General features: G+C 36.2%; 1 protein-coding gene across 1 annotated transcript; it reads left to right on the top strand.

Moving 5' to 3' along the window:
* Window positions 1-5,634: 5,634 nt before the first annotated feature.
* On the top strand, window positions 5,635-10,176 carry Smp_082860 (putative tryptophanyl-tRNA synthetase; the record flags this gene model as incomplete). Its single annotated transcript, XM_018795846.1, has 6 exons — window positions 5,635-5,867; window positions 5,902-6,021; window positions 6,055-6,237; window positions 8,070-8,466; window positions 8,642-8,782; window positions 9,953-10,176. 6 exons carry the CDS (start codon window positions 5,635-5,637, stop codon window positions 10,112-10,114), a joined length of 1,236 nt encoding a protein of 411 aa, XP_018650117.1. The 3' UTR covers window positions 10,115-10,176.
* Window positions 10,177-12,174: the final 1,998 nt, after the last annotated feature.

The raw sequence follows: 12,174 nt of genomic DNA on the forward strand, positions 1-12,174 counted from the left end.
TATTCCAGATGGTTGAGTAGCGAATAACGAAAAAATTCTGGCGTAAATTTGTGTGGGTTTTTGGAATCGCTAGAATATTTTCCTTATTGCGCAGATTGTGGGACGGTATCATAGAGTATGATGGGGTAGATAGCGAAGAGTAAGAAATACCGTTAAGAAGCCGGTAGAGAAAGATAAGGTTTAGTTTGATACGCCTGATCCAGAGAGGTTCTAGTTTGAGTTGTTGACATCTTTGGTGATAGTCTTTGTTCATGTCTAATTCTGGGAGACTTTAGTGCACTTACGGTAGTTTGGAGAAGTCTGAGAACTGAACTGTCAGATAATTTCTTTGAGCAGGAACTAATTGATGCAGTTATCACATACGCCCTAGTGCAACATGTGAAAGAAACGACTAGGTACGGCCCAGATTCTGAATCTTATATTGACCAATTATTATGATGACGTCACGAATCTCGATTGCATATCGTCCTTAGGTAAAAGTGATCATGCAGTTTTAACAGTTGACTTCCATCTAATTGTCAAAAACGAGCCCGCACCAGCTCAACCCAGACCTGACGTCTGAAAACAAATATTCAATAAATCATACACTCGGCATCGTCAGTAGATTGGACGATAAAGCCAAAATCCCCAATCCAATTAGCTTGAGATTCATTTAGCAATCTATACTTAAAATTTGCCGCCCCCCACATCCCTTGGACTACTTCAAGGGGTCTAAGAAACTCTCTACTACGGTTCAGTAGGGAGGTTCGCACCCTTTTCCGTAAGAGGAGAAGAATGTCGGAAACATTTAGGTTACTGATAAGACAAAATCTCAATATCGGGAAGCTCGGAATACTTGTGCCTCGACCCTCCGTAAATCTAAAAGGCTGTACAAAGAGAAAATTGTCAAGGAATCTATAGTATGCCCTAAACGCTTGTATTCGTATACAAATCAAAGTACTAAAAGAAGAAATATTTCAGCTCTATGAGTAGACAGTAGTGCTCACTCATTAGTGGAGGACGACTAAGGTAAAGCTCAGGTATTCCCGAACTACATAAAAAATGTATACAGTGTAGAAACACCCTTCTCTTCAGTCCATACAAATCCCCCTACACACACACTGAATGATGTGACCATTAAAGAACTCGATGTCTTTGGTCTTCCAAATAAGCTTGGTATAGGCAAATCCACGGGATCCGGTGAACTGGACCCTAGGTTAATAAAGGAACTAGCCAATGTCGCTGCGAGCTCCCTCGCTGTATTTTTCTATCTATCCGTAACCCAGGGTCGATTACCAAAAGATTGGAAGAACGCCATAGTAAGTCATATCTTCAAAACAGGTACGAAACATAAACCTTGGAATTATCGTCCCGTTAGCCCGACTAGTGTGGTTGTTAAAATCTTAGGAAAGATTATACGGAAGGATCTGTTTAAGTACCTCGATGAAAACCAGATCCTTTCAGAGAAGCAGCACCGTTTTAGAATAGGTTATTCTTGTCTCACTAACTTATTAGCGGCTTGTGAGAGCTTGTGTGCTCTAAAGGACCGAAAATTGCCCATAAACGTAGCCTACACTGACTTCAGCAAAGCTTTTGACAAAGTTACTCACGATTGGCTGTTATATAAGTTAAGAAATGTCGGGGTTGGAGACAATATATTACTGCGGATAAAAGACTTCCTAGTTTGGCGTCAACAAAGAGTACGGGTGAACTCCAAGTTGTCTAGCTGGGAAAGTGTTTTTAGTGGAGTGCCTCAGGGTACAGTTTTGGGGCCAGTGTTATTCCTCTTGTATGCAGATGACCTTCCTCCTCTCCTATCATCATCGGTCTTGCTATATGCTGACGATGTCAAGATATGGAGAGCGATACAAAGTATGGGTGATAGCTTATAACTCCAAAACAACCTGAAGAAATTATCTGAATGGTCCGAAACCTGGCAAGTGTATTGTGGTGCATACTGGTCATCAACGTACAGATACATACACGATAAATAACACTAAGCTACCCGTTGTCCAGACACACAATGACTTAGTAGTCATCGTAAGCCAAGACTTAAAGACTACTGCACACTGCCGTGCAATAGACCCTAAAGGTTTTAGAACTTTATAGTCACTACGTAGGGCCTTTAGTCATGTCGGTTCTAAAACGTTTTTGGCTTTGTATACCATGTTCATACGTCCTAAACTTGAATATTGCATACAAGCGGACAGTGAACTTTCGGAAAAGGTTAAGAGAACGGCAACTAAGTTGATTCCCAAAATAGCAAAGCTCCCGTATGATGCTTGACTGGCTAAGCAAAACCTATTCCCGTTGTCATATTGAAGAACTAGAGGTGACATGATCACAGTTTTCAAATTACTTAGTGATAACTTCGCACATAATGTGCCCTCATATTTTTGTCTGACAAAACAGAGGATTTATGAGGACACTCAAGAAAAGTTCGAAAACCCAGAACAAAATACTTGTCAGCTGACCATCGACTTTCCAATCGAAACATCAACTAGTGGAATTAATTAACTCAGTACGTGATTAAAGCTCCATCCGTTGCCGATTTAAAAAAAGTTGGACTAACTGAGGGACCATCACTGCTAAATCTAACACAGGCCACCTAGCCTCCTGTCCTTCCCAAACTGGAACTGTTTGAGCGCTTAATTCTCAAGGTTGATGACCCTCAAGGTTACCCGGTGTTTTTATCAACCACATCTGTAACAGTAACGTTACTAGCGTGAGTCTGTTTTTCTTATTTCAGGGCAGCAAAGAGTAAACGTACTAAAAACGTACTAAAAACAATCTCTACGTAAGATTAACCTTCAGAACTACGGATAAAACTATTTTGTAATAATTTTTGTTTGTACTCGAACCGCGTCTTTCTATCGCCAAAATATATATCTGTTGTGCCAGTACGCTGCGTTCTTACTTCAGAGGCATTTGCCGGTCCTGACTGTTGTGTTGTTGTTTCAGATCGCTCCTCCTTCCAAGTAAACTCTAAAATTACGTGTTGCATATTTGGTGTCGGCACTATTAATTTTGTATGTCGAATTAATTTAATCCAAAGTGAGTGTTATTATAGATTTTTAGGATTGATTTTATGATTAGTTCTGTTTGAACTTCATATGAATTCTGAGTAATCAGCTTGTGTCTTCTCCTTTCTAGTTTTTCTTACCCAGGCTGCTTTGTGCGCTCTCCCAGTACTAAAAGTATGTTCAGATTGGCTTCAAACCACTACATTGATTGCATTCGCGTTTAACAAGATGCTTATTTATGTTTAGTATAACCATGAATTCGGACTTTGAAATGTTACTGATCCATGTGAATGGAGTTCGATATGGTTAGTAGGGACGACTAAGTATCTGGAACATGCTTGAAAGCAACATTGGTAAGGCTTTGTATGGAGAGGTAGTGCAATTCAAGGTCGATATAACGACAAAGTAGTTACGTCTGCGATTTTTGACAACTATAGGCCGTTATCTATAGTTTCTAAATATTGATTGTGGTTATCTCGCGTGCCCAAACCAGGTATTCCGGCCAACAGTCAGTTACTTCGTCGACTGATACCACGATATGATTTAGTTATCCCTAGCTCTCCAACGACCTAACTCTGTGTTAGCAATCTTCGTTTTTCAAAGCAAACGATGGTTGGTTATGCTTAACAGGTCGTAACCGCCTCAGTCGATAAAGGTTTGCAACTTCACCGGTCGATTATCTACAATTGCCTAGTATTCTATCCTTAGCTTCGACCTTGATCCCTGGGTCTCCACAAAACTCGACCAATTTTCCGAAAATACTTCATTTGTCTGATTATACTCATGATATCGGATGGCCTGTCAACAAGTTTCATCTGACCCATTGCTTTTTGCTGATGATGTGAAACTTTGGAGAGATACGTAACCAGAAGGATATACTAGCAATTCAGGAGGATCTGACTCGACTTCAAAGTTGGGCAGACGACAACGGACTTACCTTCAACACTTCAAAGCGTAAAGTAGTCCATCTGCGTCATGTTGCAGACTATAGTTACAACTTAGGAATCTCCTCTCTAGAAGTTTCCCAAGTCGAAAAAGATTTAGGAGTGTTGGTACCCTACGACTTGAAGTCGTACGCTAACTGTGACAAAAACGCATTTTAAGCAAACCTTGCACTGATAACATTGAAGCGCGTTTTGGCCAGTTTGACGGTGGGACTTTCCACATAATCTTCGACAGTTTTATTCGTCCCCCATTTAGAGTACGGAAACATAGTATTTCCTCCCTCCAAAAGGATAAGGACACTGGAACGTATCCAACGTCGAGCCACGAAATCAGTTCGGGGACTCAAATTCAAACCTTATGAAGAGCGCATCCAATCACTTTACTTTTACCTGTTAGAGTATAGGCGTCTTAGAGGTGGCCTTCTTATAACTTACAGTGTCCTTAACACATCTGGTCATCCCCTTAAACATCTACTTAAGCTTAGTCACAACACTAACCTAAGGGGTAACACCCAGAAACTGGAGACCCAACATAGCAGAACAGACTTTAAACACACCTTTTACTCCGTAAAAGTTGTCAAATGCTGGAATTCGCTGCCGACTGAGCTAGTCCAAGTGACTTCCCAGGAGTCCTTTAAGAGGAAACTTGACCTATTTTTAAGGACTAAGGATAACATTATTATGATTCAGTTAGTGGCCGCCAAACCAAAACGTGGCATCAGTGCTTGAAGTCACTACTAGTCTGAGCCATGTTGGCAGATGCAGACTACTTGGTCGGGGTCCGCGTGACTATCGTAACCAATGGTTGGAGACTCTAGGTGATATGGCTCAGAATCGATCATAATGGCGTAGGTGTATACACTCTTTATCTTCCCTTAAACCTTGGGATTAACATTGTTTCATAACTTTCTTCCTATCTGTACTATATCCTTATATACAACCTATCTTTTATATACTACCACCATTAAATCAACTACTATGAATCCGGTGTTCATCTTGTTGTGCTAACGAGGTATGGCAACTTGGACCGATGCATATGTGTGCCTGGTCCTACGTTGTAGCTGACTGACCATTATTAAGATTTTTCAATTTCTTTTTTTTCTTCTATTATCGTTAATATACCTAGGTTCTTGCCTGGAGTTATTGGTGATCCACTGCTACTAGACAAAGAAGCCCGTTAAGCGAAAGCTTCTATTCCGTCCACAACCATTTGAGCTGACCTTATTACACAACAGTCCTCTTGCCCCTAAACTTTATCTGCGAGAAGTGGCACATTGCACAGAACATTTTAAACTGTAGGAACCTGAGCCAGGGAGTAATTCTTCATCGACTGAGGTAGTCGGGATATATGTTCAGTCAATCTGTGCCTCTATGCACTAGCCAGACGAGAATAGGTTGGATGAATCTGGGGTGACCTTATTCATTCTATTGGTTTGTAAAGTCATTGATATCTAGTTTGACTCATGTACCCTGCAGAGTTTCATTTTGTGTTTTTGTTGAGTTATGATCACGTTCATATTTTTATCAATTACTGATTTGTTAGCATCTTAATTATATTTGCAATATCTGTAGAAATATTGTATCACTGAAAAAAAACACTCAAAAACTTGTCTTTTTATTTTTAGCATCCTACGATACTTACATCCACCGGCCTTATTGAGTGTGAAAAATCATCCCAAACCATATATATGACTGATAGTTTGAATTGTAAACAAATCGCAGAAGTTTTGGAAGGTAACGGAGATGACATAGTCACTCCATGGGAAGTGTCAACGAATTCAAGCAGTGGTGTGGATTATGATAAGCTGATCGTTCGCTTTGGATGTTCAAAAATTGACGATGATTTGCTTCAAAGGCTTACAAACATTTGTCCCAAGCCTCTACATCACCTACTGAAGCGTCGGATATTTTTTTCCCATAGGTAGACTGAATAATTCTGAAAAGTTATGATTAAGGGATTTTGAACAAATTATCTTACGCATCGAACAAAAAAAGCCGTTCTTTTTGTATACCGGAAGAGGTCCATCATCAGAGGCCTTACATCTTGGACATGTTGTTCCATTCATAATAAATAAGTAGTCGTGAATTTTACAATCTCATTTTTCTAGATGGTTTCAGGACGTTTTTGATATCCCTCTTGTAATCCAGTTAACTGATGATGAGAAGTTTCTGTGGAAGAACTTGTCTATCTCAGAAGTTAGTCATTTAACTCGTGAAAACGCAAAGGATATTATCGCCATGGGTTTTGATCCCAAAAAGACATTTATCTTCAGTAATTTTGAGTACATGGGGTAAGCTTTTATTCCTTTCAATTTTATGCAAGTAGATACAGTTTCCCACTGTTTAATTGTTGAGAATCCAATATACATAAACTTTCATGACTAAAATTGGGAAAAATCAGTTTTAATAAAACTGTAAAAACCATTTTATGCATGCATAATAGGGTTATCGAAAATGTTTACTGTCAAATGAACTAGGTCTTATTAGAAAGATGGGTTTAAGTGTTATCTCATCTTATCTTACTAATGTAGGGATTATTTTTCAGCTTAGATTATCTGATACAATACCACCGGTTGAAACACCTGGGTTTCTGCAATACAATGCATACCTGAACACAATGTAGCAGTGATCCACTATTTTGAGTAGCTGCTAGTGTGATTCTAGTCTGCACCATCTAATTGTTTCATTGGTCACACTAACTCACATAGCTTTTCTTTTTTATTAAGTCCAAGTTCTAAAGCCGTTAGTTAGCTTTTTTAAACTTATAAATATATTTTTGCTATAGTCAAGAGCATTCAACGTCTCTACGTGCATAAATTTGGTGAACAAGTGGGTTTTCCAAAGATCCTTTTGATCCTAAAGGTGTTTGTCTCAAATACCATTTTATTGTTTCGTTGGGAATAGTTAGATCCCAAAAAGAATTCATACCAACGAACACAGTTTTGTAAACAATCTTCACTTTAACAGATTGTATCATTGATAATCAGTTATCGATCAGGCTTTTATTCACTACTGTAATGACTAATACTTGTTGATAACAAATCCAGCTATTACGTTTCTCAATATGTAACAACTGTTTGCAAACTACAGATAAATGTTCAGTGATTTATGTCCCAATGTCTGATAAATATTTTGTAGTATGACCTTAATTGTCAACTTCAAACAGATTCTCGATCAAAAAATTCCGGTAGCACACAATGCTTATTTTTACTTAAATATTTAATATGTGCATTTGTCTCCAGCTAGTAATATAATATCTGTTATACAAGTGACCACAATTGAATTCTGTATGTATCATGAAGATGGTGTACATCAATGTCACGAGATTATAAAGCCTTAGATAAGGAAAAATGTTGTTAGATTTGATATAAGATCCAAACATTAGAAGCTCCAACATGTGGTTTTAGAACCCGGTTGCAGCCGACCAAGAAAAACATTTTATTGATCTGAATTGTTAATGTTAGTGGTACGTCGGAATAAAAGTAAAGTCATAGGAGAAAGGTTGCTAGAAAACTACAGATGTCGGTTGTCTGGAATAAATATCTTACTACCATCACAGTATTAACATTTAGCATTTTACCAATTTTTCGGTAGATAATATGTGTATTACCACTTTTGTAACTACATTTAAGTTCAATTAATAACCACTATCGCTTTTAATTATCGTAATCGCAGTAATCACCTTTGTTTTTACATTAACCGTAAATCAATCGTACTTATTCTTCATAACTATTTTCAACTTTTTGAATTTTTATTTAACGCACCACTTAACTGGCATTGACCGTAGCATTTTAGTCAAACAAGGACAACAAAAATTTTGGTGTAGAACCATGATAAAAATTTCATTAGTAGAAAATGTTTCATTCTGTTCGTTTTTTTCCAAATGTACAATTGTTGTTATTTCCTGAAGCGTGCGAACCTCTTGTCAAATAGCAGTTTTTATGATGATTCAAAATTGAACCGGGATTCGAATAGCCAGGTCCGATATTTTTATTTAAAAAGTAACGCAGGATATTTTCAAATGATTACAAGACAATTTATACCTTTATATATATATATATATATATATATATATATATATATATATCATTAACTAAGTTTGACATTTTATCCACATTTGTAGAACATGCCCAGATTTTTATCGTACCGTCTGCCAAATACAACGCTTGGTTACATATAATCAGGCTCGTGCGATTTTCGGTTTCAGTGACAGTGATTGTATTGGAAAAATATCTTTCCCGGCTATTCAGGCAGCCCCTTCGTTCGCTCAATCGTTTCCAACTGTTTTTGAAAATCTTAAAAAACCAGAGGATGTCGGTTGTTTAATTCCGTGTGCTATTGACCAAGATCCATACTTTAGAATGACTCGAGACGTCGCTCCGCGCCTTGGACTACTTAAACCTTCTCTTATATACTCAGTATTCTTCCCCGCTTTACAAGGAAATCAAACAAAAATGAGTGCAAGCAATCCAAACACATCAGTTTTTCTGACAGACACACCGAAGCAAATTAGAAATAAAGTAAGTATTGAAATCTACTTTAATCGTTGTACCCTAGAGCGATAACCTGTTTTAAGCACATTTATATTCAATTATTCGAATCTCATCAGATGCCCACAGCACATGTTGTTTATATCACTATGAATAATTATGTACATAGTTTTTAAGTATCATCAACATGTCCATTTTGTTTTAGATCAATAAATATGCTTACTCTGGTGGTGGTGACACAATTGCTGAACATAGGGAACGTGGTGGAAACTGTGATATTGATGTATCATACCAGTATTTGAAGTTTTTCTTGGAAGACGATCAAAAATTAGAACAGATACGTCAGGTTTGTGCCAGCAAATTAATTCTTTTGAAAGTACTTGTTGCACGACGTTAGACTTAGTAAAATAAAGTTAAGACTGTCTTAAAATGCCCATTTTGTAAATGTGTTCATTTCTTTTTTGCATTCTATACTTGGTAAAGTAAATATAAAATTTTTCCTAGTAGTTAGTATATGCTTCTTACTACTTTAACGTTATACGACTCCAATCCATCTACTAAAATTTAACCTGTCATTATGTTATCACTCACATAAAGGATCTGATTTATAGCTAAGTATGTGAACTTGTACATATTTTTGATCAGTCTTATTTAGACAGAATTGTGTTATCTCTAACTCTAACTATGCATATGCACTTTTTAAGAAAGTATTATTCGTTCTGATACATTAACATGGATAATTTATATCTACAGTCACCAACATTGCAATGCACCTTATCATCTTCCCATACGACGTAAACACTACTGCTTTTCGGCGAGTGAGCAAGGTCTGTTATCAAAGATTTGGTTATGATCTTATAACTAATTCCTATTCAGTTTGGATACTTAACCTATGAAACAATAACATCGTGTCGTCAAACTGACTATTTCTTAATTCGAATTATTCAGTAAAATAGACGACTATATTTGAGCATTTGAAAAATTGCCACTTAACTCTCGCAAAAATGTTCAACATTATCATTGTCATTCTTAGGGTTGCTAATATTTTTAGTATATGTGGAGTATACCTACTTTTTAAGTAATAAATATTAGCAGAACTAATCAGAATATTGTCCAGTCATAATGCAATGATGTGGGGAATCTATGGCTCAAAGGGATGGTTTACGTAGTTATTTGAGCTGAATTATTTATTTTAAAATTATCACAGTCATTCATCGGCTTTGAAGATGTTATGTTTTCTGAGCTGGATGGTTTAATCGTGAAACTTTCATCATCTTTTACAACATCCTCAAAATTTTAATCCTGAGCTATAAATATTCTCCCCTATCTCATTCATCATTACTAACATCAAGTAAACGTCAACTTTTTATAGATTGGTTCGCTTTAGTGATATTGTTGTTGGTTTATTAGTTACCTGAGAAAATGTTTCTTTCGGTCAGTTTATTATCAGTTTCATTTCTACAGAAGGTTAATGTTTTTTTCTTTAGTCATAAAATTTGTGTTTCTATATTTTCAGGATTATTCCAGTGGCAAACTGTTGACAGGTGAAATCAAAAAGGAGCTTATCACACTGTTGACTGAGTTTGTTACAGAGCACCAGAGAAAACGAGCTGCGATTACTGATGAAGTTCTCAAGCAATTTATGACTCCTCACCCACTGCGTCTTCCATTTATTTAAATGTATTAATTGTGAATAACTACATATCGATCTAGGCAATCTTTGTGAATACATTTATGGAGAATATTTTTTATGTTGTATGCATGTTTTAATGATACTTAACTATCGGAAATTTTACCGGGTTATCTATAATGAATACAAAACTGTGTTCGCGCGTAAATTTTAAGTCTTTTCTAACCTATCGTTGGTACGTTACGTTTCGTTATCTTAATTATTAGGAATAATCTGTGTAACATCTGTCGTTGCTATTGCATCTTTGAACTGATTAGTTTGCATGAGTCTGTAATGGATTACCATCCCATTGGCTTACGAAACTTTTCAGTGATAGAATTAACTGATCCTCAAATAAGTAAAATCTCAGACAAATTTTCTATATGACGTAGTTAAACTTGGTGAACAAATTAGACGATAGCGTAAAACAAATTTTATTAAGTCTATCCAGTTCTAATACTGAACTAAGCAGAGTGTTAATGAATTTGAGCTGTTATTATATCCTCTTAGTAACTTTTCACATACGTCCAATCATCTCAGCATTCGTACATGTTGTTTAATTAAAGCTCCTATTCTGAATACCATCTTTGGTATTTTTACACTTAAGTACAATACAAACGCTTTTTATTTGAATAATATAATAATCCCGTCACATTTTCATTTCATAGTGGATTCAATATTAGGAAAACTCAAATCCCACTAATAATTAAACGATGAAGCAAGAGTGTTTAATATTTTATTTAAGACATTATACTTTAAAAGATAACATAGTAGAAATGTGATCGATTTTCGACTACTAAAACGACGAATCAGTAGCTGCAGTCTGGATGAAATCTGGTTGTGACTCGAAACTTAATGAAAATTGATGATTTGAGGTTAGTTGGTACTGTGGTGTGTGCTAATGATGTCGATAGATATAAGTAGCATGTATCATCAATCAAAAGTGAAATGTCTAGCGGCAGAAGGTTAAAAAGATCGAAGGAAAGAGGACGAAAACAGAGAATGATTGGTGTGGAAACGAAAGAACAATGAAGTCTGAGACTTTTAATTGAAATTTTGCAGAAGAAACACTCAAGTTTGAGATAATTGATTGACAGTTTGCAAATGAAGTATTAACTATATGGTTCTCAGATTTTACTAAGATGTTCTGTAATTTGTGTGTTCAAATACATTCCATTGTCTCCACTTGTGTTCTCGTTCACTACAGTGCTACCTACATTTAGTCTATATTTTGCCTATTTCAAAGTGTTCCTTAAGTAATTTCCTTAACTCAAAAGACTGTAGACGTTTCTCCTGTTGAATTTCTGCCCACACATCCCCTATTAAAATGCGATAACTTTAATCTCAGTCCCCACTGGTAAATGAGACCATAAGTGTCATCTCATAAAGTACTCGATGAAATACACTATACAATTCATTATAATGTTGTCTAGTTCTAAGAGATATTGCACATTCTTTAAAACGGGATTGCTCTAATAATGATAGACCCGAGATTCCAGCGGAAGGACAGTTTTTTGGATTGACAATGCTAAAAAGGAATTAATGTCAAGCTCTTAATCCAAGCGACCTTATAGTCACGTTAATATTGTTCGAATGTGTGGATGATAGTAGTGATTATGGTAACTTCGTCTCAATCTGATGTTATCGATTCGTCCAGATTATAATAGTATCATTTAAATTACTTCTTATATCTTAATAAACTTGATACGCAACATCTTTAGGGAACAAAATTATTTAAAAAGTCAAAAAAAGATAATTTGCTGGTTTTACGAAGAGTTTATGTATCGCTGTCTTTTAGTGGATAAACATGTATTAAAAATGCAACGAACCTCAACTGCTACGTAATCTACAGATTGTTAATAAAAACTATTGGGTAACTAGAGTTAAAACTAAAAGTTACGTTAAGAGGTATTTGTGTCATGATGAATTGACGAGACCTGTAATATAACATGTAAATTATGATATCGCGACGACAAACAATAAAGTAGGCTATAATGGTTCAGAGGGATAATGTATTTGAGCATATGTAGTATGAGATGAATACGAGGCCACTAATCAAAATTTCTGTC

The sequence above is a fragment of the Schistosoma mansoni genome, chromosome 2, assembly GCF_000237925.1.
Source record: "Schistosoma mansoni strain Puerto Rico chromosome 2, complete genome".
Taxonomy (NCBI): domain Eukaryota; kingdom Metazoa; phylum Platyhelminthes; class Trematoda; order Strigeidida; family Schistosomatidae; genus Schistosoma; species Schistosoma mansoni.